The sequence below is a fragment of the Mycteria americana genome, chromosome 5 (assembly GCF_035582795.1).
Source record: "Mycteria americana isolate JAX WOST 10 ecotype Jacksonville Zoo and Gardens chromosome 5, USCA_MyAme_1.0, whole genome shotgun sequence".
Lineage (NCBI taxonomy): Eukaryota > Metazoa > Chordata > Aves > Ciconiiformes > Ciconiidae > Mycteria > Mycteria americana.
The window spans coordinates 32051263-32073408 of record NC_134369.1 but is presented as its reverse complement, the minus strand read 5'-3'; the positions used below and the strand labels follow the sequence as shown (position 1 = coordinate 32073408).

At 47.8% G+C, this 22146-nt stretch overlaps 1 protein-coding gene across 4 annotated transcripts in view; it reads right to left on the bottom strand.

The window, feature by feature from the left end:
- MAPKBP1 (mitogen-activated protein kinase binding protein 1) overlaps window positions 1-18052 on the bottom strand; it is a 102970-nt gene extending 84918 nt beyond the window's left edge. For 3 of the 4 annotated variants that reach the window (XM_075502771.1, XM_075502773.1, XM_075502774.1), the window contains exons 1-2: window positions 17787-18052; window positions 16586-16929 (exon numbers count right to left, since the gene is read on the bottom strand). In XM_075502771.1, coding sequence (XP_075358886.1) covers window positions 16586-16702 — 117 coding nt within the window. In that variant the 5' untranslated portion in view covers window positions 16703-16929; window positions 17787-18052. The remainder of the gene's footprint in view (window positions 1-16585; window positions 16930-17786) is intronic. The other variant, XM_075502772.1, reaches the window with a different exon arrangement.
- Window positions 18053-22146: the final 4094 nt, after the last annotated feature.

Below are 22146 nucleotides of genomic sequence, written 5' to 3'. Positions count from 1 at the left end.
GAAAAGCCTTTATCATCATCTGCCCTTCATGCATCCTAGAATTAAGAAGCTCTTCGCATCTGTCAGTCAACGTGCATATTTGCCACCCAAGAGATTTCTCTTGTCAGCCAGAAAGGAGACCATGTCCTCCAGGAGAAGCAATACAGAGGAACACAGGCCAAAGACTGAGAAAACAAACTTAAGAGGACAGTACAAGCACTGATCTCCATTGCCTCCTCAACAACCCTGCTGCCACCTCCTCCTGTTCCAGTACAGCTGGAAAGTCCTTCACCAGTAATACAGTGTCCCCATCACCGCACCTGCTGCTCAGCCACCGGCACGGACAAATCCAGCAAGCCCTCATGTGCTCACTCAGGTACGCACCGCTGGGCCATCTTTCTGCTTCAAAGACGCAAACTGGTACTACAGGGGAGGCAATCATCGTTCACAGTCACGGCTATCCCAGATGTAGAACTTGGTTTAGTCTTTTCCAAACAGTTAAAATTTCTTGCAAGTTTTATGGCCTAGACCCAGCACCCCAAAGACCTCCCCCCTGCAAATCAGCAACAAGAAACACCACCGATCCTCTCTGCTTCACACACATACAGAGGAAACCACCACTACACAATAAACCACACAGAGACACAAAAGGTTATAAAGACAACTACAAAGCAATCCTAAACAAGCTCATTAGATCATTCATTCAGCCCACTTTCCTTCTTCACATACTTTGCCCTTAAATCACTTCCTGTGATTTTTCCCAAGCACCTTTTCAGTTTCTTTTCCTGAAGGAAACAAAGTCTGTAAATGAGAGGTACAATAGTCCAACATAAGCTGACTTATTTGAGGAGTTTGTTAAAGGTGACTGTTAAAGGTTTGTAAAAGGGAGCAGACTGCCATCTAAGTGACTTAAAACCCTGAAACAGGGGGAGTAACACTGGAAAAGCAGGTCTCCTCTAGCCTACATTTAGGCTCAGGAGCATGGGTAACTGGTAGAATTACCAAATGTGAGAACTGAGGAAGTAAAATCACACTCAGAGGAAGCAATTTTTATCCACAGGCTTAAAAACCTCTTTTTGTTACCACCTAGCTCCTGCCATACTTCAAGAAAAGCAAACCATTACAACTACCACCATTTCTTTACTGCCCTTGTTTGGAAATTCAGAAAGCCCTAGATCCAGGCACACAACCAATTCCTGTCCCTTCAACACTTCACAAAGTACTTCTGTTTTTTACATGTTTAGTTCTTAGCAGAAATTGCTGCTGTAAAAAGCAGAACACAAAAAAAGAGATTATGGAACTCCAGTCTTCAGCAAAGAGTCAGTGCTCCCAACGCATGATTTTCCAGTCAATAGTTTTAGACGCATTCACCTACTCAGAAGCATTCAGCAGAATCTGTCTTGGTAAGAAATAACTTTGAGCAACACATGTAGTTCAGAAATACCTGAACTACTAGTCCTAAGTACATTTCTGCAGTTTAAACAAAGGATATAAGAAGCAGACAAGCACTTGAAGGGCAAGCAGTAAGACTGAACAGCAAAGCAACACTTAAGAGTCAGAATATCCCTGTTGACTGTCATTTGTACTGAACCACTACACGAACGCTGCTCAAACTGTATTTCATGTCCTCCAGCAAAAAGATAGCTATCAAGCTTCTATGCAGTTTCTGTCCACCCCTTGTTGTAGTGCAGTGGCAGCTAGATAGTGGGCAACAGCTGGATACATGCTTTACTCTCACCCCTGCATGAAGCCAGGCTGCAATTCCCATCACCGACCAGAGAAGAGGTGTTGGACGAAATGGAGCTGATTGCCTGTCAGAGTTGTAAGAACGCAACTGATGATTCGGACTCTTAAAAAAAAAAAAATTACAGAAAGAAATGACTGTAGAGAATTGTTCATGGAAAACTGAACCCTGAAAATGTTCCCACCTGTCCACAATCTTGCCTCTCTTCTTCTAATTGTATTGGTCTGTTTAAGAAAAGACATTACTTCTACCTGCAAATCTTGCCTCTCTTACGTCCTTAGAACATCGCAGGTTGATACCTGCAATAAAGCACTTAGGAGACAATATTGTGGAAGGATCTGTTTACAAATCAGCCAAAGACAAACAAGCACTTAGAGTTTAAAGATGGAATCAACACCAGCCACAAGTAAAGACAAAAACTGGCTGCTCAGTGCTTATCAGCACTTTCTGCTATTTCTATAGAGGTCACTTCCTACATTTCTTTTAGGTGAGATAAAAATCTGTTAGTGACAGAAAGGACCACAGAAATTGGCACAATCTGCTACGGCAGCCAAGCTGACCAAGCAAAGACTTGCATTAAACAATCTCATACAAAGAACCAGAAAGGTACTCAGAAATTGCCGAAGTTGTTTTGCTTATAAGCACTGCCTGGCAGAAGTCCTATGCACATTTCACATGGTTCAAAAGATGACAGCAGCATCCCAATGCACCTGTGAAGCACAGCCACACAATGATGTCACTTCAAAATACTGCTCCCTACAATATGTCACAACACGATGACCATGGCAACTAAAGCTCCACATGTACCCAGGTCTAATAGCTAGAGGACAGACACGTCTGCCAGAAGCAGTTCAAGAAAACTCAGCAGCAGTTTTGGAGTCACAAGAACCCAATGGACTGCCACAGACCAAACCCCGTGGCTTTGAGGGACCAGGTCACTGCAAACTGAACTCTGTGAGGTTTCTGACAGATGTTCCACCATGAGAGAAAAGAGCTGGGCAACCATCAAGCAGGAAGTCAATGCTCCAGACCCACGTATCTCACACTTTATGCTCTTCCCTGAAGGCTAGCTGTATGGCATTTCATTGCTGCTTTCAGTCACCTTCCCCAGCCTTTTCTACTGAAGATCAAGCACCAGAAAGTCTTCTTGAATCAGCTTTAAGGAAGGGAAGCCCTGGTGCTACCCCTTTCTCCTATTTATACCAACAACATTACTGCAACAGTTCAAACACATTTTATATATAGCTCTGTGGCTTATTTCCAGGCAGAAGTAACTCAATGCTGGTGTACATATGTTTAGACCACAGCAATTGGAAAGAATGTCCCATAAACGCTGTTAACTCTGCTGCTCCACTGTGACCAGCACAGGCTCTACCACTGCAGAAATACAAGCCGTGTTAGGAAAATTTAAAAAAAAAAAAAAAAATCATCCATCAAGAAGCTAAGCAAGCCACTCACCACCTGCACAGCACCGACAAACTTCCACTATAGCCCCAATAGATTTATAGCTGTAAGATAGCAGCCAGCTCTTGTCACATCAAGATATAGTGTCTGACTGCCAAGAGACCACATAGAGGTGACCAGGGTGTGTGCCAGCATAAGGGCAGACATGCAATACATCGAGCATCTGCCAGTATCCACTTGCACTTTAAAGTAATCTTATAAACTTAAGGGCTGGACAAACAGAAGATAGTCAGATTTGCACAGCTCTATTTGCAAACCCTGCTTGTACTGAAAATATCAGTAGTGCTACCATATTTTAATGAGTCTGATTTTAGTCCAATACTGCTAAGCTCATGCACTAAAAAGAAAGAAGGAGGGCAAGCTGCAGGAGCCGTGGAACAACATCCAAAATGTACTTCCCCCAGCGCTGGTTGCAGGGACCTCAGTGACATGTAGATGAGAGAGGCACCTGCTATAAACCCACAGGACGCTGATCCCAGTGCTAGGCCTAGGTTTTAAACATGACCACAGGTGAGCCAAACCCCAGGCAGCAGCCCACAGGGAGACAAGAGTGTCTGCTTATATTCCCTCTCCTAAAGGAGGGTGCTCCCACTACCACATGCAGACAACTACCAGGTGATAACTACCATGCCTTTCACTAGGTTGTCCCTCTCGTGGGCTGCAAGGACAGCTCTGCCAGTCTTCCCAGAATACATTAAAACAACCTTTCATCACATTTTTCTCTGCAACAGCTAAAAAGGGGGGGGGGGGGGGGGGGGGGGGGGATTAACGTGTTTTTAAAAAAAACAATCTTGCCTTTTCTTATGTCTGAATCCAATGGGAATGGACTTTAAAGAGGAGGAAAGCATAATCAACACTTCAGAATTATCTAAAACAGCACGGCATCTTTGGTTACGTGATGTGGAAAAGTTAATGACTACCATCTCAAGCCTCTGCAGAGATGGGCATCTCTTGTCGTGGGGTATAAATAACCTAGCTTTATCCTTGCATAAACCTGTTTATAACTTCAGGGACAAAACTGTCCTTCCTGAACATGTCAGGTCAGCATCTTGCTTGGATCAGAGGAGGCTCTGTCAGAGAGCCTCTAGCTGGGGAGAAAAGGGGAAACCAAGTCCACATTTTGGGGATGATACGGGGGTACAAAAGAAAAATGGAATTTCTCTGGTTAACTGCTTATCTGGGGGATGGGAGACAGGGAAAGAGAAACAGTCTCTGTTCCAGGCTTCACAGGACTGGTTAGCAACATGCCCAGGGAATATGGATTAATGGACAAAGCACAGCTGAGCTGGTCAAAACAACATGATAAAGACAACTGCATGATATACATATAAGGCATGCATACACGTACAGTTATGTGCATGAAATGAATCATCATACATAGACTCCGATCTTGCAATCAGCCACAGAGGCACTTATCTTTATATCCATTGGGTTAAATGGAACTACTCATGCTCATAACACCTCACACAAAATTAAGCACATGCTTAAGTATCCACAGGAATGGTGCCAGAGTTTGCATTCAGTCTTCTTTTAAACCCTTCAAGGTCATCACAACTGTAAAAATGTTACATGAAGAGTTGTGCAAGACTTTGTGTACGTTACAGCTGTAACACAATACCAGCGTTACTTTATAAGCAGGGGAAAGGAGTGGGTTGTAAGTTACTGTACTAAGGGCACACTAAGAAAAGTAACATACACTCAACCAGAACAGAATATGTTCTTCCTATTAAACACACACACACGCAGAAAAATAGAAACATACTCATACAATCATCCAACCAGGCCCCAGCATTTAAGTATGCTCTACAACGCAAAATCCTGCTTGGCAGCTGTTTACAGTACTTTCCTTTCTGGGGATCTGAGAAAAGCATTCAAATTAAATCACACTAGAGAGTGGGAGGGCAGGACGCGGGACAGAACCCAGGCAGCAGACCTGGAAGTAAGTCCCTCTTCCATAGGGATGGCCACAATGCATAGGCAGCGTTCCCTCTGCTGCCCAGAGACAAGACCCCCTCCCCAGCAAGGGAAATCACCCACTTTGACATTTTTTAATGGATTTTGCTTCTAAGCCCTTCCTTCTGCCCTAAGTGCTTCCGCAGCTCACGTAGATCACTGATGATTTACCATTCTGCCACCTCCTCAGCACGAGAGCTCCCCAACTCAACTAATCCCAAATGCTATACAAACATGCTTCAGGCCTACAACTCCCTTCCCCACGGCCCAGGGCAGGAATACCAGCTCCTCTCTGCCTGGAGAGTTACAGTATTGTTTATACACCCTCCTCCCCTCCTCAGCCAGGGCTGCTGGCTAAGGCGGGCCAAGTTGCTCCTTCCAGTACAACAGGCCCTAAGTGCCAGAAAAAAAACTACCAGTAGAAGGAAAGAGTTTCTGCTGCTTGCCAACAAACCTTTAGGCAGTAGGTGATGAGTGTTCCCAATTGTTTTAAACCTCCGGAAAGCACTGACAGCAAAACTACATGCCTTATCGCAGCAAGCACTCTCCTCTTCCCACTGGAACATCACAGGGCTCTCCACAGCGAGCAGTACTTCTCCAGCCCCTGGTGACCTCAGAGTTCCCCAGGTGCCCTGTAAAACCCTTTTCTTTCACAAAAGAAAGAGGCAGATTTTCCCAGACTAACAAGACAATTCAGTTCCCTCGGCAGAGGTGCAGAGCTGGAAGCTGCCCAGTGCATCTCATGCAACCACATCCTCTACCACAGAGGACAGCGTTATTACCCAGGGCAACCTGGTGGTCTCTTCCAGCCTTGCCGGTCAGCCTGGAACTTTGGTCACCAGAGCTCCACCACAAAGGACCAGACACTGTCTGCAGACACAGACTCTGAGCATATTATACAGGGTTTGTCTAGACTGGAAGCTCGGTTTGTCTGTTTTTTTCCAAAACCTGTGTTTAAATTAACCGGCATGGGCCTACCCAAGGACCCCGCCCGGGGGCGGGGCCAGGAACCCACGGAGCGCCCCGCCCCTGCCCCCCATTGGCCGGGAGGCGTCGCCATGGCCACGGGCGGCGGCAGGCACCGCCCCTCCCGCGGCAGCGCGCCGGGAGCCGGCCGGGCCGGCCCGACCCCCCGAGAGGGAGGCAGGGAGGGAGCGGGGCGGGCTGCGGCGCGGCTGCAGCGGCCGGGGCACGGGGGGAGAAGCGGGAGCAGAGGGCGCAGGCCCACCGGCCCACCCCAGGAAGCTGCCAGCAAGCAGCGAGCGGGCAGGCCGGGCTGTGCCACTGCAGCCTGGTGCTGCGTCGCCCACCGGCTCTTGCCTCCGCGCCAGCACACCTTGCAGGAGGCCGTAAGTCAGCCCGCTGGCTGTTTTATTAACGGTCGTCTTTACATTCAGACGCTCCTGAGCAGAGCCGTTCATTCCAAGGGCCTGGAGTAGCTCCAGCACGCAGCAGAGGCAGTCCAGGCGCTGCATCTTCTCCCCCACCACCGCGCTCCGTTTTCCAGTGATGGCTCCATCAAAAAACTATTTATCCCAGGCCTCGGACATTAAAAAAAGCTTATTTGCAACGCCACTAGAGAAAGCAGGCCGAGAACTTGGCAAAGCAAGCATCTATAAGCCACCCACCACAACAGTGATGTGGGAGACCTTCTCTTCCAGAAGTTACAGCCAAAAACACAGTCAAAGCAGTCAGCAGCGAGGAAGCTGAAGGACGACACCTCTAGCCCGGAGTACCCTACCCTCATCCTCCCCCAGTGCCAGTTATTCGCACTGCTGATTGCCTGTAAAATACATCTCAACAGCTTAAAGCTCAGGAAGCCTGCAGAGACACGCAGCACAAACCGTGGATTATCAGGGAGGAAGATTATCCTCCCGGTGCAGGAGAAGGTGGAATCCCAATTCCAGCCTCAAAAGCAGCTCAGGGTTTTAGAAACAACTATGTCCGTTGAGGTACACCGCACATTCCTCAGAAATATTTGTTAATGCATTTCATTAAGAGCATTTTATGTCGTCTTGTCCCCATTCCCCTCCACCACCACTCCCATAGCGGGGTTCGGGGCGCAGGCTGGGCAAACACCCTCCAGCCAGCCCTCACGGTCAGGCAAGATACACAGAATCACTTTTGCAGCCTGTCTGGCCACAATTCAGTCCAAGAAAACCAGGTGAGCTGGGACCAGATGGGCTTAAACAAACGAAGCAGATCCCAAATTTGTCAGTTCCAGTTTACAGTCAGCAATGCTTTTGGACCCAGCTGCTCGAGAAGGATGACACCCCAAAGCAGGTTTGAAACAACTGTGCTTGGGACCACTATATCTAGCTCAAAACTGGGAGATAAGCCAAATGCAAGGAGTTACGCAGCTGTTTTAAAGCCCTGGATGCTGGGACACTTTGCAGTAAGTGGATAAGTACCCTGTCTGTTTTACATTGAGGCAAAAAAGAGGCTCAGAGACAGTCTGAGGAGTGGAGCACAGAACCCAAAACCATTAACATTAAAAAAAAAAAACCAACATAGCTCTGTTTCAAGGTTCGCTCTACCTTTACACATTTCAGCAGCACAGAAGCATGTGTTAGGAGCGTGAAAAACACCACTCTTAGCCAGACAAAGCTCTTGCAGAAAAGACACTAATATTGATGCAATGTAACTGGCAAAAAGTCGTCCTTTTACTGGTATAGCCTGCTTCTTCAAGGGACAGGATCATTCAGTAGACTCTTTTGATCCTGTGTCACCATTAAGATAGCTTGTTATGGAAGCTCAGCTTCCGAATTGTTTCTAGCACAGGCAAGTGCTTGGCCAAGTACACCCTTACACTCATGCCCACTCTGGATACCTCCGACACCATCCCCATCCTCTCATGGTCCAGGTCACAACCCCACGGAATGGCCACGGCTGAAGCACAGAGCACAGCAAGTTCTGAGCACCAAGAGCAGTCACCAAAGAAGGAGGCAGGTCTTGCACACACTCCTTTCATCCTCAGTCCTATTCAATGTGTCGGCAACTCCAGCATCTAGATTGCGTTAGGGACCGTGTAATGAACTCAAGCTCCTTTGGTGCAAAGTCCTGGGCTGAGCAATGGTGCTGTTTGCCTTTTTTTTTTTCCCCCCCAAATGAAAGCATCCCTAGTACAAACAAGACTTCAAAGGCAAGCGGACCCTTATGTGCTACTCAAAGGTGAGCAACCAATTTCAAAGCCCTTGAGTAAGCTCAAAGGCTACCACTGTTGAGCACAGGAGACATAGCTAACACTTCAGTACTGGCACTTCAAACAACAACTGCCCTATGCTGCGCCTGCCTGTCCATAGGGAAGGGTTTCTGAACAGGCAGCACTGTTTTTCCACACTGCCTGCTTGGAAGAAAAACAGGAGCAGAGAGCTTTAGAAGTCTGTATCCTTGAATCCACTGACTCTGCCATAAAGTTGCTTTATCCTTCTTTCAGAAGCTCCTCCATCTGCCTGCTCTCAAGCCATTTGTTAATGTTGTGACTGTCTACTACTATGCAACCTGCAACAATCTATTTTCTTCCAGAGAAAGGGGTCTCTCTGGATCCATGATGGGGGAAGTTTCAGCCTAACTATGCGAAGTGTTTGGGAGATGCAGAAATTAAAGAACCATCACTGTAAGGAAGGAATGTCATTGTTCAAATTCCACCAGGTAAGAAATCTCATATTAGTTGTTAAATCACATTAGCCTTCTTGACCAACTGTGAATTTTAATACTGTATTTGGGAGAATAAGCAGGACTGGCTTTTATTGCTATTGGCTTGGAAACACTGAATACAACAGCAGTTCACAGACTCTTCTATAGTACTATTTTCAATCAGAGTTTCCCCACAGTAACTAACAACAGCTCTGGTCTCCTGGGACACTAGCAAAATTACAAGGCTTACAGGGGTTTCCAGAGCTCCAATTCATATAGTGCTTAATCTCCTTCAGCCTGTTGGAAAGTCATCATCACCAGAGCTACTGAAATCATTAGTGACAATGGAACTAAGTCAGCATTTACAACAGCACAGTTTGGGGACTTTTAAGCAAATAATCCTAAATGAACACACAGTCCTCACATGGGAGAGGTGAGAAACATCCCTGGTAATCTGCAAGAGACTGGACTTTGTGGCTAAGACTAAGATTTGGCCTCAGAGGATCAGGATTCAATTTCTAGGTCTGCCTCAGACTTCCTGTGGGAGTCTGTATAGGAGCCATGTCTGTATAGGAAAAGCATGTCCCATTCCTCCCACACCTTTTTTTTTTTTTAAGCCAAAACTCCTCTGGGCTGGGTCTACTTTATCACATGTCTGTCCAATGCTCACAAAAGCAAGGTAGAGATGGGATGCTCCTGCAGTCTGTGGCCATACAAATACTAGCAGCAACTCACCTTTGCACTAGTATTTTTGAAGACAGATGACACGGCACAGATCCACTGCTGGTTACAACAGCTACAGGCCTCAGCTGTATTTTCCTTGCACAACATGCAGCCATGCTCAGGGCAAGGCTAAGCAGCACTGTGGTGAAGGGAAATAGTGGGAGGTCTTTCTGAATTGCCGTAGCCACCCTTTGGTGAGTACAGCCTCAGCAGAGCCTGCAGGGTGTCAGGCACAGGGACCAGCCCACATCTGGAGCTGGAAACCAGAGCAGAGAACACGCCGCAACCCTGCTACGCACGTACAGGAGCCCTCAGAAACTTCCAGCTCTGCAGCGGCAGGTACATCAGATGCAAACAGAAGCCTGAAGTGACTGAAACTGGGCTTGGTGCTGTTTAATTATTCAGACCTTAGCTGGGATCACTCAGCACTAATATCAGGGCTTCATTCTGCTAAACGCTGTTTGAGCGCCAGGTAAGTGCCACTCCTTGCCCCAAAGATCAAGACAAGAGACCTTTTAAAAAAGCCAAAGACTAGCTAGTACATAGTATTTGCTTTCACTCTCACAGAGGAAATTGTACCAAGGCTAATCAAGCAACTTCTTCCTAAGACCTGATCAACATGAAGCAAACTATCTTCTCAGCTTTGCCAGGCCAACAAAATGCTGACCACCACTTTCTCAGCTGGAAATGGAGATGATGCCCTGCAGTTGCTTTCTACTAGACACAGAGCAGAGTGAAAAAATATACAAGTCATTTTACACACATTTGCACACCCTTGATGATACAAAAGCAGATAGTGGTCCAACCTGACCTAACTCCCAACCATCACTTCAACTGTTCTGCCCTCCCGAATCAAATGAGGTGATATGCCAGCCACAGGTAGTGCCAAGAACACAGCTAGTGAAACAGATGGAATACTTTGGAGGAGGTCTCTTTCCACCGTGTCTGTGGATGCCTTTCTCCACCAGCCTTCCCTGCACCACAGTGAACAACAGCTCTGACCAGCAAGCAGCAAATATACCACCTGCAACACCTCTGACCAGCCCTGACCTCTGCCATCTTACCATCCCAGCCAGGTCTTTGGCAAAACTCTATGTGCTTCACTGCTCAATGCAGAACAACAGCCCACAAGCAAAAGGGGGCCATCAGTCTGTATGTGTACGGTTTATCCAGCACAGCAGGGACAGAGTAAAACCTGCTTACAAATCTCTCCAGCCAGGTTAGCTAAGTCCCATGTGCTTTCTCAGAATACCCAGCTCATCTGAAGGACGTGAAGAACAACATGCAAGCCAAGACCTCAGCAGATTTAAAAGACCATCCAGGAAAGCAGCGTGTGACCACCCAAGGAAAGCAATAACCATTTAAACTCACTCAGCAAAAGAACTGGTTTGTGTAATTTATGCTGACTGCACGCCAGCTGTCAGCACATCATCGCTCCCCCCCTGCCATGGAGGGGTCTTCCTGCTGTCTTTCATGGTAAAGACAGCACATTATTTAGGGGTGGACAGAAAGGTGGATCTTTCCAGCAATCTTGTCTCAAGATTGGCAAGAAGGGTCACAGTGGTTCATGGATACAGTTGCAGGCTACAAAACTGAACATGTTGAATTGCTATATACTTTTATATCCACCCTACTTCAAGAACCAGAAGCAATTGGTGCTGCAGTCCACCAGCAGAAAAACTTTGGCTTTGATATGCCCTGTGGCTATAAGTCACATTTAACACTCATGTTCGGCTCCAATTCAGGCCAGGAGAGCTAGCCAGATCACCCTGTAATTTCAGGACAAGCCATAACACGCATAGAGCAAAGAATGGAGAGAGGAAAACCTGTGTGTGAAATTGTTAACAAACACAGGGTCATCTTGAGCACCATGTATTTGAGGATGAAGAAGAAGGGACCAGAGCAGCCCAGCAGGGAAGGATTCAGCCCCTGAGCTATGACACTTTCAGTTGTTCCACTGACTCTATCCACAGATATGGACATGCCACTGAAATGCAGGTCTGGCTATGAAGAAGCTAACCAGCCTTTGTCCTCTGCTTTAGGAGACACTGTTATAAGCCTGACCAGAGACAGACATGAAATCCCTTCTATCTCTGGACAGCAGCCCCTAAGCTGTTGAAGCAATTGGGCATGTTTAGACTGAGCGGTACACAGCTGTGAGAGAGATCCCTAGCTACCAACCAGGGCCAAGCAACATTCATGGATACTAGCTTTGAAGCAGAACAGGCACAGCAGCAGAAGGCCAGACTGGGGTTAGATGCATCCTCTCAGCTATGCCACTGGCTGCGCTGGTCCCAGAGCTGGTGGGCTGAGCACTGCTCAGATTCCAGTGGAGTGGAGAAGGGGAATAGGGCAATACTGTGCTGAACAGCTCTCAAAAGCACCATCATTATGTAAAAGACCCTTCCAAATCCTGCCAAAACAAAAGCTTATGACAGCATCAGACAGGCTGCTCTCTACCTCACCCACACAGCCAGGATGCTCAGCCCTGCATCCAGCTCCCTGGGAAATGCTGCCCACAAGGAACCTAGCAGGCTCTGCTGCTGCAGGACCAAGTTGTTCCCAAAGACTTACAAAGAATCCCACTCTGCAACAAGCCTCAGCTGCACCTTAAACGATTTAATAAGAGGTGATGATTTTTGAAGCATTTATATCAGTGAATCAAACTTGTGTGGTTTTTGGTTCTGTTCCAGTTCAGGTTCAGCAATTCTCAGCTGATCCAGTTAAGACCAGTAGCGGTCTAAACTGATTAATGTTGGAAACTACAATATTTTCAAACAAAAAGAACTGTGTACTGAAGGCAGGAAGCTACAGCCAGTCCAGAAACATTACTCCACTCTCCTGTGTCCAGGACAGCTTGTGGTCCTAGCCGAGCCCTGCAGCTTCTCAGGGGATTGAGGAGCTGGAGAACTGCGTTGGGAATGCGAGGGGCATGACAAGGCACAAGGGGTCTCAAGTTTCCATGGATCTGCTTCCCTCTTAAATGCGTGCCTGTGCACATCCCGCTCACGGACACAGAGGCAGGCATACGTGTTTCTGCTGCCCTAACCAGGGAGCTACCATCAGGATGATGGGAGCCCAGAGGCTGGCAGTAAGAACAGACCATGCCTCACCAAAGGAGGACAGGAAACCCCATCTCACTAGGAGAAACTTAGTCAGGGCTCATTTTCAGAACAAAAGCTCTCAAAAAGGTTTTGCAGAGCCACGCAGTCCAACCCAGCATCATGGAGCAGGAACAGGCGCTCCAGCTGCACATGCTCGCACAACACTTGGTGGGGGGAGACCACAATACAACAGTCCCTGTGCTGAATGACTTCCTGCTGGGGAGCGTCAGGTTTTAGTCAAAGCACTCTTTTAAACTGGCAACTTGAAATATTTCTGGCTTAGAAAAAACAGGAGAGATCAAAGAAACAAGCAGCAAATTCCAAATGTGTTTCTTTGACTCAGTGGCTTACTGTTTTAGGGAAAAGCCTGTAGCAGGTTTTGTAGCAATTTGTTTCCACATTGACATTCATAATCTGGTTTGACTGAGGATACCCACACACCCCCCCTAAAACAGGCATCAGTTAAAAAGATGCTTATAAAGACTAGAGCTTAACAATATGAACGGCCCCTGCAGGAACTGCACCCGCTCAGGTACGTTACTTCTGTGAGCAGAGAGAGATTTGTGTAGCCAAGTTCCAGGGTACTACACCAACCAGGGCGTTTTAGCAATGGGAGATGGCTCAAACCTTAGCTTCCCCCACTGTCCCACTAGTGTCCCCCGCACATTCAGGGTGATCGATGCTGCTTCAAAGGCACTCAGTGCCCAGTTTTTAACCCTGTGTCTCTACTGGAATCACAAGCACTGTGACCAGATGCACAGCCAGGTTTCTGATAGGGCTAGTAATCCTCTAGAAATTGAAATCAGGCCAACCAACTTATCTGAGGAAATTTTAGCTTCCAGCCGCCACACTGACGTGTTACAATCCCAACAATCAACAGGCCTAGACTTAAGTCACTGTACTCTAGGTCTATATTGGTTCGACACAAAAAACAGAGGTCTGGAGAGGACAGAAAGAGTGGATTCAAGCCATGAGCATCAGAAGACACAAAAAAAAAAGTCTAAACACAGAGCTAGTCAAGCAGCAACAAAAATCAGGACTCCCACAAATCAAAAGTTGTTTTCAAACAGCAGCAACAAAACTGAACACTACATCCAATTTGTCAACAAGCTTTACTTAAAGAGCTCCTGTTCCTTGCCCTTATTTTATTTATTTATTTTTTAAAAATATGCATGATTATGTATTGGTTCCTTAGTTTTACTCCTGTAGAGATCTCCTGGGGCTGCACAGTGAAACCATGCATTAATTATAGGCAAGGAATAAGTCCTAATAAAAGTCACAAAACAAGTTTTCTCTTGTACAGCTCCCAAGTAACACATTGCATGTCCTGCACAGCCCTCATGCAAAATATCTGTACTTACCCACACTCCCCCTTCCAGAGCAAAGAACAAACAGGTCTCTGCGGAGCCAGCCTCCCACAGCCTGCCCACGTCCAGCCCAGCATTACATGGCTGCTTCACTGAAAGGAGCCAATTTTCACAGGGCTTCTCTTCAGCATGATGAACTGCCCAAGGGCTCTGTCCCTAACCACTAAGACAGCCTGGCAAGCCTCACACCACCAAAGGGTTGTTTAGGAAAGAGCAGGGACACCTTCCACTGGAGGGGAAAATCACAGCTCTTGGAAGTCAAGGCAGTGCCACTGAGGGTGCTCGTCCATCTTAAATTGAGCAGCTGGTTGCAATAAAAGCTTGAGGGACTCAGAGGAACCATAGGGCTGTTGAGGGCTTGCTCTTCACCTACATTTGCATGTACAAAGCACAATATCACCTTTCAGGCATTAATCTGGGGCAACAGTCCTGCTCCATCCTATGTAATCAAGCAGCATTCATCAGAGATGACCAGCCAAAGCTACCAGCTTCATAGGCCCTTCCATAATTCCATGTGACTAGAGTCACATGCATCTCTTGGAGCAGCCATTTCTCAAAACATCCAAGAGACAAAGATGCCTGAAAAAACCCTCCTTGCAAGTCAGCAAAGATCCTTCAGGAGCAATGTATATGATGCTCAATTTCAGTCCCAAGGGATTTACACTCACACCAAACAGCAGACTGAGAGGATCTGTTTCCTGCTATTTTAGAAAAGTAGAGCTGCCTCTCACCTTGGAAGGCAGAGGAGCACACACATAGCAGAAGGAGCATCTCCACAGATATCCAACATATGTCAGATCTTTGGTAAGGGGCCCACTCCTTTTTGCCTTACCCACTCCAGCTGTCCCACTGAAGGCAGGCCATAACTCATTTGAGGGAAATTCAGAACAGATCGCTTTAGGAAACCAACACCAGCACCCAACTCCTCATCATGACAAATTGCTTCTACCAGCAAACTCCCCAGCAGTTCCTTTGCATCTCACTAATTAACTGCTCTTACTAATAAGATACACAAAATCCAGCCCTCAAACCCTAATTTTATGGTGTGGAATGAATCCACGATACCCCCAGGGGATCAGACAGCCCTGGCTGCACACTGGGAGACAGCACAAGGGATACAATGGAGCTCTTCCAAAAGGCACGTGCAAGGAAAACAAAAATAAACAGGTACCAGAGAAGACCCGGGGTATGCAGCAGCAGGTCCCAGCTCTGAAAAGGAGTGTGCAGACCTCAGCTCCTACTCACAGAGCCAGAATCCAATGCCAACTGTACATGGTGGCACAGGTAGCTTTTGGCTCTTTCAACAGAGGTCTCTGCAGAATACAGATCAAAAAACTGCTCTTCAGCTACAAAGCATGTTTCACTGGCAGTCCATAGGCTGCATTAAATGCAGCACATGCATGCACATGCACACACCAAGGTCACACACAAACCCCAGGGACTCTCCTCTAGACAACTCTGAGGAAGCCAAGCAGGTTTTCCTCTTGCTTGGCAAGAGAAGAGTATTGTGTTCCTTGGTATTGAACAGCCATCTCAGAGAAACTCCAACCTGAACCAGAGTTCTGATTTCATGCTGGGGACAGGCCATTTAGGTAAGGTATCATTTATTTCCCCTGAAGTTTTACACACACTCTTCACTCCAAGAGATAAATTTTGAAGCACTACTGTTTTGAGCCAAATGAATGCACTCTGCAGTCATGGATTACAAGCATTTCTTATTTATTAGTGAGTCTTCACAAGGGGGGAGGGATTAAGTTTTCTATTTATGGAGAGAGCGAGCTATGCAAAGGCTGAGTGGTTTGCCCAGGGTTACAAGTGAATCAGTGGCAGGGACAGAACAAGGTGCCCTGACTCAGAGGTGCCTGCTGTCAGCACCAGGCAATGCCACCCAGCTCCTGTTCTCCCTGCAGCTGGGGTTAAGTCATCCTCCTCTCCTCATGACACTAGTCAATTCCCAGTGAGTGACTGTCTGTCAGGAATTCTCCACACCACCAAGAAGAATGATGGATTTCTCAGGTAGAAGCAATTATACCCCAGACAAGACATCCCCAAGGAAAGGCGGTCTGAGGCACACAGAGGAGGAACACGGAGGAAAGCACATCCAGGCCTGCGGAATGCAGACCCCATCTAAACAGTCACCTCCGAGACACATCTCACATCCTCCATCTTCCAGCCCATCCTACCCTTCTTCCAGGACACTCCTTTGCAGGGCTGAGAGCAACTGCTTACACGGAAGAGCAGGTCTTTGCGTATCGTTAGCTGCCAGTAATGCAGGTTAGCAGTTGGAAACATGGAGGCAGAGGCAGCATTATATTTCTCCTGTCAGTCATCTGTAACAACTCCACACATCATAGTGTGGGAAATCCCAAAAGCTTTCTGATATAGACTGGGTACATACCACACAAGCAAAAAGTGTGTTTCAGAAGAGCGACTCGGGCTTTAGCAAGGATCTGCAGCACAGTAAAGATCCCAACTAAAAGACAGACTACAGTCACGTACAAGTTGCTCTGCATCACTCTACAGTTACACCAGGTCTCCCAAAGCAGTATTGTTAGTACAGATGGGACCTCAGGCAACAAAGTTAAAACATGCTGGCCGCACCACACAGCACTCACCTTGCTGCCTATATCTTCACGCTTGTTCCCAGGCTTGCTTCTCCTCAGCTTAATGGAAGGGGAGCGAAGTAGATTTTTGATCCGACTTGTTATTGTAGACCCTTCGACCGACATCATCTCCAGGTGCCAAGAGGGTATTTAGCCCACACACAAACTGTGCCTGGGGAACAAGCCCAGATCTGAGGCAGAAATACCGATGTGCTCAGCTTTGCTTGCACTCGTTCACATATCTCTCAGCGATTCTGCTCGGGAACTCCACTCCTGTTACACTGCAAAGCTATTCACAAAGGCTGGCAGACTTTCCTTTTGCAGATTCCACAGGATCAAATCAGCAGTAATCTAAACTGAAAGATGCACCCGTGGGTCAATACGTCATTCGCAATAAATTCTAGCCTTATTCTTTGCAAGAAATGCCAAATACAAGAGTTTATGATAAGGATGGGTGCAGTATTACTTATTCTCAGAGGCTTCCACAAAAATTATCATCCTTTTAGTATCAATTAGCACCTTTAAACCAATTCCCAGATCCAAAATTTAGATGTTTTACACTTCGGTATCATCTTATGACAAAGACAAAAATTCCCACCATTGCAGTCCATTGACGGGGTCCATCCAGCCCCCTGCTTTTGCTCCATACACATCCATTCCACCTTAGGCTTCACAGTCTGGAAAGCACAGCGCTGTACTTGATTATTAAACACCAAGTCGCAGAAGCACACCGAGAATAAACACGAGGGAGTTTTAACTCCCACCAATTTAGCTCTGCTTTAAGTACACATATATAAAGCGTGTGATATCTGATAATGAAGGCATAGAATATTTCACATCCCCGCACCCCCTATTTATAAAGGGGACCAACGAGGAACCGTAACTGCAGCCAACCATTACAGACCCCCCGCCAAAACCTTCACCTCTCCCGAAGCCCCGGCAGTGGCCGGAGAGAAGGGGGGAAAGAGGGATCCAGTCAAAGCCTGCCGTAAGTTATCCCGCCGGCTTCCGTGCAAAATGGGGGCGGGGGGAAGAGCGAGCGAGACAGAGAGAAGGGGAAAGAGAGGAGAGGAGAGGAAGAGAGAAACCTCCAAGTCAGCACAACCGCCAGCCCCTCTCCCTGCGGCGGCAGCACTGCGGGCTGAAGGGACGCGTCTCCTCCCCCCGCCCCCCCCCACCCCCAGCCTAACCCGCCGGGTTAAACCTCTCCTACCTGGCGCCCAGGAGCGGCGAGGCCGGGACCACGGTGCCCCGCAGCGCCTGCCCATGCAGCCGGCCTCCCCCGAGGAGGGGCCGCGGCGCGGGCCGCCCCCGCGGGCGGGGCGGGGGCCGGTCCCTCAGAGGCGGCGGCGGCGGCAGCGAAGGGGCGGCTCCGCAGTCTCAGGTCTCGGCCAGACGCGGGGGGCCGAGGCCGCCCGCCGAGCCCCGCGCCGGCCCCGGGAGCCCAGGGGCGAGCGCCCGCCCGCGCCGCCCAGCCGCTCCCCCCGGCGGCCGCAGCGCCGCCCGCATCCCCGGGCCGGCCGCCCGGCCGCGCTACGGCGGCCCGCGCGGGTCAAAACGCGGCGCGGCGCGGAGCTGGGGGGCGGCGGAGGGAGACGGGGCGGCGCGCGGAGGAGGAGGAGGAGGGATGGCGGCGCGGCGGTGAGCCGTTAACGGCCGGGGAGGCGGGCTGGCGCTGGGGCGACCTAGAAGCGCGCCTCCCACCCGAGAGAGCAGCGGGACACGGAGGAAGGCGAGGGCACGCAGAGATCTGCTCTGCCGGGCCCACCGCCCCGCAGGACCCATCGCACTGGCCGGTCTGCCCCACGCACCTGGCCGGCCCGTTCTGGCTTGGCAGCACAGGCTGCCTGGGCTGACGGGACCCCTCTGGGGAAGGGGGGCTGCGTGGCCCTGCCGCTCTGGGGTGGGAGAGGGGACAGAGGGTGTGAGCCTGTGCCCACGTGCTGTGGGATAGCCGGGTTGGCCTTGCCACACACAGCATTGCTGTGACACCCGTGGGGTCTCCAGGCCTTCTTGAGAGCAGCGGTGCTGAGGGTGCTTCTGGAAAGACGTGGGTCCTGCATTTCACTATGGAGGTGAAAAAGTTGAGTGACGACCTTACCTCAGGGTAGCCAGACTTGGATGATACACATCTTCTAAATCACAGGTGTTTGGATCCTTTAGTGGGGCTACAACAGCCACAGAGCTAGCTGATGCAGAGGCTGCTGGCAAAGGCAAACCCATAGCAGCTGAGCTGGGCATTACTGGATGACCATGGGACTCCACAGTGCCGCGATGGCATGGTAGGACCCCACTGCAACTGTGGTCGGTTCCCACCTATAAGGAGGTCCTGGAGCTCCCTGTCCCCTCAGCTCTCTAAAGTTTTTGCTGAGAGTCTGGCAGCCTGCTGTCCCATCAAGATGTGGGGACGGAGCCCATGGAGTCAGGAATTTGGATGCTTGTGTGCTGGCTTATAGCAGGTGAGAGCCTAGAAGCAAACATACACCAGGCCAGCAAGAAGGTTTTGCCCTGGAGCTGCCTAATAGCTGTTCCCCATGGAAGAGTTCAGAAGCCACTATGCTAATTCTTGTGCTTTCCAAACGGCAACAGACAGCTGCCCTGCCATGCCTTGGCAGGTACTAACCACATGAGAGGAGGTGGGGAGGCAGATTTCACAGGCCACCAGGTCTGAATTGCCAAAAAGGGCGTACATTTAGGATGTAGCACTCTAAGAGTTCAAAGAGACTGTTCGTGTCTACACTGGCCTAACATACATCTCCACACCAAAGCCCTAAAGGAGACAAAGGAAACCAGCATTTCTTAGGGTGGAAAAGTCTTGCTAGCACCCGCTTCCTTAACATGCTCTGCCATTTATTGCAATCTATCCTCTGTCCTTGGATCATCTTTCTGGTTTCCTATTTCCTATAGCAGCTGCCCTCCCCGCCTTTCCCACCTTTGGTGACTGTCCCATCTTCAGTGACTAATGCAAACCCAGAGTATTCACAGCAATTGGAGATGATCATTCAAAAAATACAGTCCATGAAAATTTGCTGAAGCTCAGGCACAGATTTACCATGACAGACGATCCACATGTGGGCTATGGTCTTCCCCTTGGCAGTGCCCATTGTGGCCAGCACACTGCCACCGTCACAGCTTGCGACTATGTGACCCTGCACTGCCTGAATTTCAGGAAAAGGTTGTTTGCATTCAAAGCGGGATCCCGAGCAGGCACAAGGGCTTGCAGAATTAGGATCTTAAGGCTTGACTGGTCAGAAACCTGCATGTATTGATGGAAACACCCAGAGGCATGACACAGGACATCTTTCTAATTTCTGTCAGCTCCAGTCATGTCATAGTAGCCTGCAGGAAGTGCATTTAAAATGTCAGTTTCTAACCTTTGTTAGTTAGGCTTCAGTTTGGATACACAGGTACCATAGAGAAATCCATGCTCATTGCTGTGTCAAAAAGTCACAAGGTTCCAGGAACCAGGGCTTTCTGAAAGATACCAAATTTTGTGAGATTTACAATAAAATTGCGAGAGTTGGTAAGGTTGCAATTATTTTTAAAATAAAAGTAATTGAAGTCCATGGGAGCTAGGAATATATGTATTCACAATACTTCGATTACATATATAGAATACATATATATAAAATCATAGAATCATTTAGGTATCTTGGCTTTCAGCCCCAGACATGGCCTGCAACCCAAGAGGTGGCACATAAGAAAAGGATTCTTCTAGAAAATGTGAATGTTGTCCATTCCTACCGACCCTATTGTCCTATTGCTGAATAACAGTGCCCTGTTGCTAAGGGTGAGGAGAAATTCATGAAGGAAATCAGAGCTGCTGTTGCAAAAATAAAATCCCTCTTCTATGAAGATTTACACCAGACTATCAGTTCTAGTGAGTAGAACTACTCACACTGGACATGGAGTTAAAAATGTGCACCAGCCTGTACAGGACTGGGACCTGGCACTGCACAGGGGAAAAAAAAAATAGTCAATAGTTCCTAAATTTCTGCTTTTCAACAGTAAAACATCAGAGTCATCACATTTGGGAGAAACATGCATACATTTGAGAAAGAACTGAGAGATGTCTTTGAAAACAAGGGACAGCTGAGATGTTTGCTTGGGAGACGCTGTTTAAATGCGACTAGCATTGTTCCTCTTTTGCTGAAAGCTGAGCCCAGCATAATGTGATTTGTGATTACAATTCTTTGTGTCTGTGAAGCAACTGAAGAGACAGGCTAACTCTGAAACATCAGTGGACTTCTAAATTCAGTGAAAAGGAACTGGGACAGGGAACGGATGTTTCTGATTTTCTGACTAAAGTGTACTACCTTTCTAGTTATTTTTTAAGCCGGATGAAATGTCACAGAGTTTCTTCAGTTCGTCCTAAAGAGAAGGATCTTGCCAGTGATTTTTAAAGAAAGTTTTTTCTATAGTTAATACAAACACTTGCTCTTTTTTTCTTTGATCGTATTAATACAAAATCAAAATGAGCAGGAATCACCAGCTTCCTCTAGGTATTGCAGTACAAGTCTTACTACACACCTATTTCATCATTAGAAGGGCCCAATTTTCCCATTGTAATATCACACTTATGAAAGGTTAGTGCAAAACCCTTGCACTGACTCTACAACTACTAGACCTTTAGCTTGGGTGAAACTGGAGTAGATGATGCTAACCTGCATGGCTTCTGTTCTCCCAGTCCTATCCTCCAATAAATACCAAATAACTTGAAATGAAGAGAAATAAACTTCTACTTTTCATCCAGTGGCATGTCTAGAAGCAATTGGTAAACCTGCTGCTCCATGACATGCCTCCTGATGTTGCTTTTGCTCATGGTGTCCAAAATAAGCTCTCCCACAGCAGCAGTCAACCTGGTGATCTGCTGGCCAGTCATTCGCTGCTTCTTCTGTCGAAAGCTCATTAAAGGTATGTACGTGTGGCTTGTGATGGTGTGTGCGCTTCTCGAGGTGCTCACCCACCCTGCCGATTACTGCTGTTCCTTTTGTTGTGCCACTGTTGTCTCCTGGCTAGTGCTCGCCCTTTTGTAGATTGCCTTTACTTCAGAACAAAGCTTGTCTTCTACAGTATGTTCCTGTAGGGCCTGTCTCCATAGGGCAGCACCTTGACTGAGATCAGGTAATCATAACCGAAGGCAACAGGATTTTTCAGCTTCACTTTAGAGGTTGTGAGTTCTTCCTTGCCAGAAAGGACAATGTACCATGAATAAATTACATCATTTTTCTTTGGCATTTGCGGCATTTGGTCTGGAATGATGTGTTCTTAAAGTAGTCTTCTGAGGGATGCCATAAATAATGAGAACAGATGCCTCAATAAATGAAATGCTGTATTTTTAACCATTAGGTAATGAAGTATCTGAAAATGGTTTTCTCTGTTGCAGAAATCCTCTGTGCTTTTCTAAGAAATAGCATCTTGCAAATAATCCCATAATCCTCCTGTAGGGCTCCAAGCAAAAGGAACATTTTAGAAGTGATTTTAAACAAAAAGATTTTCCTAGTCAAAAATATCCTGATAAAAAAGAGCATGTAAAAGAAGACACAAAGCAGCAGAACAGAAGTGCTCCATGA